General features: G+C 30.0%; 1 protein-coding gene across 1 annotated transcript in view; it reads left to right on the top strand.

Moving 5' to 3' along the window:
- LOC107455120 (vacuolar protein sorting 24) overlaps positions 1–5,959 on the top strand; it is a 12,029-nt gene extending 6,070 nt beyond the window's left edge. Inside the window, exons 4-5 of the mRNA XM_016072578.3 lie at positions 3,925–4,039; positions 5,692–5,959. Coding sequence (XP_015928064.1) covers positions 3,925–4,039; positions 5,692–5,828 — 252 coding nt within the window. The 3' untranslated portion in view covers positions 5,829–5,959. The remainder of the gene's footprint in view (positions 1–3,924; positions 4,040–5,691) is intronic.

Consider the following 5,959-nt stretch of genomic DNA (forward strand, 5'->3'; position numbering starts at 1 on the left):
CTCAGAAGAAGGACATTTTTTCTTTTTTTGCACTGATATGAGGTTAATGTTATGCCATTACTGTGCACTATTTTGCTGGAAAAAAGTTCATCCTTTGTTTTCTTGAAGCTTTCGGGAATTTCTTTTTTTGCTCTATTGATTGTACCTACCAAACTAATGCTTTTCTGTTTCAAGTTTTGAGCTAAATTCAGGGAGGTAAAGAAATTGTCCGTTGTAACATTTCTCCCACTATTATAAAATAGCTCCATCAGTCTGTATTCTGCATGCTCTCCAACAGTCATTGCTTCAGGATGTGTCTCATCTTTTCCAAGATAAGGAAACGCATTCAAAATATATTTTGATGCCACATCTGTAGCTAACCAAAATTTAATACCAAATTTATCTGGTTTATTTGGCATGTATTGAAGAAATTTGCATCTAACTTTAGTTGGAAACAGTTGTTCATCAATGCAGATATTTTCTCCAGGTTTATAACAGGATAGGCAATTTTCAATGAATTGCTCCCAAATTTCGGAAACGAGAGCAAATTTATCAGTCACTAGCCGCTGCGATCTCATTGATTTCAAATTAAATCTTAGGTATCTAAGAATTTCCTTGAATCTATTTCTTGGCATTGTTTCGGGAAAATAATTATGTCCCCATTTCTTTGACCACAAAGCATCAATTGAAAGTCCTTTTGCAAGTAAAGCACCTCAAACATAAAGCAAAGAAATAAAGGCATCTAGTTCTTCTAAAGAAACTTTCCAGTTGATATTTTTGCACCTCGCACTTTCTGCTTCTGTTCACTTCTGTATATGCTTCAACATCTTTTCATTTATAAGCAAACGCCATGTGCTGCTTGCAGAATTAATGGCAATATTTCTTTTCGCAAACGATGTGGGTCCACTTTTTTCCTTCAAAACATTCTGTTTGGGCAGTCTTCCGGGAATATTTTGCTGAAGATATTTCCAAACAGTTCCATTTTTCGTTATTTCTTCCTAAGAGTTATTTTTAGATAATATAGAATCATTCAAATTATCTCTCTTTTTACTTAATCTTGGTTTGAAAGAACAGCATTTATTTTTCCCTTGAAATTTTTTCCGATTTTGAGCAGACAATAATTCTTCATCTGGTTCAGAATCACTATTAGAACTTGATTGCCACAGTTTTCAACATCAATTGTATACAAAGAGTCTTTTTCATCATCAAAATTACATTCATCCTTCTCATTATCAGAATTATTAGCTTCAGAACCAGAATCATCTGACGAAATAGTTTGCATCATCTGCAAAATTTCTCCTTGAGTTAGCAAATTTTTTCCCACAGTTCTCCGGGACATTTTGAATTACAGAAAGAGAAACGATAAATACTAAACGATATGTATGTAAAAAAGAAAGAAAACTTTCCAGTAAATTTGCTCAGTTAGTTAGAAATAACATATCACAACCTCCGAGTTCAAATTCAATAGTCTAAATATGATGCACGCCTTCCGAAGGAGACAAACGAACATTCCAAAAATTCGCGCATGTGCAGATTACTTTCAAACAGGTGTGACTGAAGGTCACCCTCTATCTTTCTTTCGACTCTTCACACCCTTTCATTTTAGTATAATTAATGATGCTTTAAAAATGACGGTAACAGAAATAACTAAAACCGGTCATTTTGACCGGTATTGGCCGCTTTAGGAATATTGTAAATTTACAAGAAAACTAATCAAAATAAATGAGTGAAATTTTTTGTGGATGATGTTTGTTAATATTTAGGAACAGTCAGAAAAAATCACAGAAATCGGTGAAAACCAAAAAAAATTAAACGCGTTTCAAATCGTTTTGCGGTCAAATTGACCGGTCTGGCCGTTCTAGTGTTAAGGAATTTTCCACATTGGTTTGTTAATATAGTTTGCAGAAGTTATTCTTGCCTGGTGTGCCAAAATTTTAAAAATTATATTGTTTTTTTTTAACGGTAATTTTGGTTTCTGGACATTAATTTTCTTAGTTCTGGCTTAATTTGAACTTTAAACTTTACTGCTATGAAACCCATTTATCCACTTGTTATTTGTTCTGAAAATAATAAATTCCAAGAAACGTTCTGTACAATTTTGATTTGAATTATAATACTTAAAAGGTCTACTGATGGGTATATTAACAAATTTTGTCAATATTGTCCCTAACTCAAAAATGAATGATGAATTCTACAATTTCACCTGGTTACACAATCTCCTGTTATCTTCTAGTACAGTACATAGCCCATATATCTGAAAGCATCTTTTCTGAACACTTTTTAGCTATTAATATAAAGAAATCTCTGTGTAAAATTTAAAAAAATATTTTCTCTTTCTGTGTTTTAGATAGCTAAACATTGCTCTGCTTAAATGAACACACTTAAGGAGTTGTTGAAACGAAAAATAGCAGTTAAACAAAAATTTGGATATGACTTTGAGGATACGAATAAAGTGTGAACATTAATGTAGCTGGCTAGTAATAGTGTTTTAGAAATGCAATTGAGGTTCTGATTTGGATTAAATTATAAATGTTTTCATAAAAAAATCTATTTAGTTATCTTCTTTGGAATTAATATATATATGTATGAATGAATGATGAAGATCATCAGAACGAGTTGGAATGACTAGCCCAGACTGGAAAATACACATCAATGTTTATTTAAGTATTATTGAGAAGAAAGTGATTGTCCAAGTGACGCAAAATCAAAGTGCGTCCATCTTTAAAAATTAGGGAAACTCTTGCTAGAATAGGGAATTTAAATGAAAAGCTAAAAATTTTAATTCTAGCATGCTTTAATCAAATTTTGAACTAAAATGCCTGATGTGAATAATAAATGTGAGAACGTGTTTCATTTTTAATCATAAATTAAGAAGGAGAATTTAGATAATTAGCATGAAAAAATTTGTTAAAGCTTTTTATGTTACTTATTCATATATTCTTGTTCAAGAAAATTGTTTTTTAATGTTATTTTTATCTGAAAATCTGTGCTGCTAATTCTTCACATCAAGTGAAAAAAAAAAGGTAGAGAAAACTGTCTTTATTCATGAAAGAAACAGTTCAACTTATCCTCTGCTTACCCTTTTTCATTTTTTATATGTCTGTATATTTTATCGCTGATATTTATTTTATCATACGAAATATTCTTTAGTTTATTATTTAATTTATCTTAGTTTATTCATTTAGTTTATCTTTTAATTCTTAACAAAAAGTTATTGCATGAAAATGGAAGTTAGTTATCTTTAATTTATTATTTTTTATTGAATAATGCACGTTTTAATCTTTGTTTACCTTAGAAACCTATAATATAAAAAAAAAATTTCTGGGCTTAACCAAAATCAGAACGACTCTGGATACGGGACTTTCCAGTGTATCTACACTTTTTTAATATATATTTTTTTTAACACAGTGTAAAAATCTACTTCTTTTAAATCAACTACTTCTTTTAAATTCTTAAGTTAACAATCAGTAGTGATCGCAGTCTTAACCAGTTGTCTAAATCTACCACATTTTCAGTCTTCATTTTTCTTTACTGAAGTTTAATTTTTTGACAGTTCAATCCAAATTTAGTTTTTTGTAAGTGCTAGTAAGTTTTTTACTCAACAAATCGTGTTTTCCCATGTTATTCAATTGAAAAACATTGCTTCATAGGAGAATTTTCATGCAAATTTCCCATTTTATTCACTAGTTAAAAGTTCTTATATGTTATCATGCTGATTAAAAACTGTTCACCTAAGCAATTTGTTGATGTCAACTTCTCTTTCAGTCAGTATTCATGCCATTTAGCATTATACATAATTATTTTATATGCATTCTGACTTCTCTTTCCAGACACTCTTCATATGTCATTTTTTAATATTTTTATTGCATTTATAATTTTAAGATAATTTACTTCTGTTTCTTAATTACATTTTATTACATTTATTTTTTCGTTAAATTTTATTAGGCAGGAATTATTGAGGAAATGATGGAGGACACATTTGAAGGATTAGATGATTCAGAAGAAATAGAGGAAGAAGCACAAGAAGAAATCGATAAGGTCTTATGGGAATTAACTGCTGGTAATGTTATAGCTTGGATTTTTATGTGTACATTATTTCAGAAGTTTCTTTTTTATTAACTTTCAAATGCTAGTTTAAAATTGTCCATCTTTTGTGAAAATTTAATATATTTATTAATACAGTTTATTAGAATTTCTGTAGCATGTTTACCACTAAAATTATTCGATTCCAATTCACTAGTATGTAAGACATGTTAACTTGATTCTATATTGGGGTACCTTTTCATAGATGAAGGTAGACATTGTAGGTGACCTAACCCCACATTGGTGACTTTCGAACGTGATCTGAACATGCCTACCTCAATATAAATTCGATTCGCCCATTTCGATATGAATACGCCTACTTTGAAGAATGGAACACAGTGAACATTGTCCTCATGCTGTTGCTACACAGTCTTGATCACACACAATGGGGACCTGTACACACTCAACTGCTAATAGCAAAACAAAGGAGAGACCACGCACACAAGCGTAATTTTAATACAGCTCTCACGACTAACAGTCAAAGTCTGGTGATCTTAATACAGTTCTCCCGGCATCTCACAAAACAGCAATGAATCAACTAGTGGTATCCGTTCATCGAATTCTATCACAGATTAAATTTTTGTGCGAGAATACTGTAGCGTGCCTATCACTACAATTATTCAATTCCAATTCACTACTATGTAAAACATGTTAACTCTAGTCTATGTTGGGGTACCTTTTCATTGATGAAAGTTGACATTGTCAGTAGCCTAACCCTACAATTTCCTTGATTAAATATATGTAATTTTATAAAAAAGAAGTAATATTTGGAATGTAAAAATTTCGCAAAAGTACTTCAAATCTATAAAGAAAACAGAATTCTTCAAAATAAATTTATAAACAATTTTTTCTTTTAATGGTAGTTATGAAAATAATAGTACAATTTAATTAATACATATAGAAGAATTGAGAAGAAGTAAGCCATGGTCCACTATGCACCCTGTCAGCTTATATTATCAAAAAGCATTGCAAAAAGTGAATAAATAAACTTGTATCTTAATTTTTTTTATTTGTATTTTTATAACTAAAAGTATTTTGACATCTTACAATATTTTGCTTCTCTGTGAAAACCATAAACAAAGTGGCTCAGTCCGGAAAAATCATTAATCATGAGAATTTTTAAATAGGGATTATTCAATCACTGTGATACTCTCATGAGTTAAATGGGCATCTAAAATTTGTGAAGCACGAAATTTAAATTCACAATTAGATTAGTTTTCCAAATTTCATATTTAAAAATAATTTCTATCTGCTAGACATATGCAAAATTATCATTTTTTTAAAAAATTTCTTATCTTATTTTTGATTTAACTAAATTTCTAATGATGATGACTCATGGGAATTTTTTAATTTGTTGGAAATACTAAGGAGAGAGACTTTTGCGATTTCAAATGATTGAGAAAGAGATATACACATGGTGAAAATGTGAGGCTTAATTATTTTAATATAAATCTATTTTTACAGATTAGCTTATTTTTCTCACTCTTTTAACTATGATTAAATAAAGTTACTTAGTAGTCAGAGGTAATAATCATATTTCTCACTTATGTTATTGTTTTATTTATTATTCAGATTACAACACCTGTTTGGTTTTGTTTTATATATATGCTAATTTTTTTATATATTTAGGCCAACTGGGTACTGCTCCAGCAGCTGTGTCAGATTTGCCAGAAACAGAGGAAGAAGCAGCAGCAGTTCCTTCAACATCCAAACAAGGTGATGATTTTGCTGATATGCAAGAGAGGCTTCAAGCACTTAGAAGCTAATAATATTTTTGTGCTTTTATAAACCATCCATTTAAGCTTACTGGCATTATTGTTACTTACTTTGTTCTTATCAGGGGTTGTAGCTGTTTTGATTTCCTTAAATGTAATAAAATATTCAACTCCTTCTAAAA

The sequence above is a fragment of the Parasteatoda tepidariorum genome, chromosome X2, assembly GCF_043381705.1.
Source record: "Parasteatoda tepidariorum isolate YZ-2023 chromosome X2, CAS_Ptep_4.0, whole genome shotgun sequence".
In the NCBI taxonomy this organism is placed as follows: Eukaryota; Metazoa; Arthropoda; class Arachnida; order Araneae; family Theridiidae; genus Parasteatoda; species Parasteatoda tepidariorum.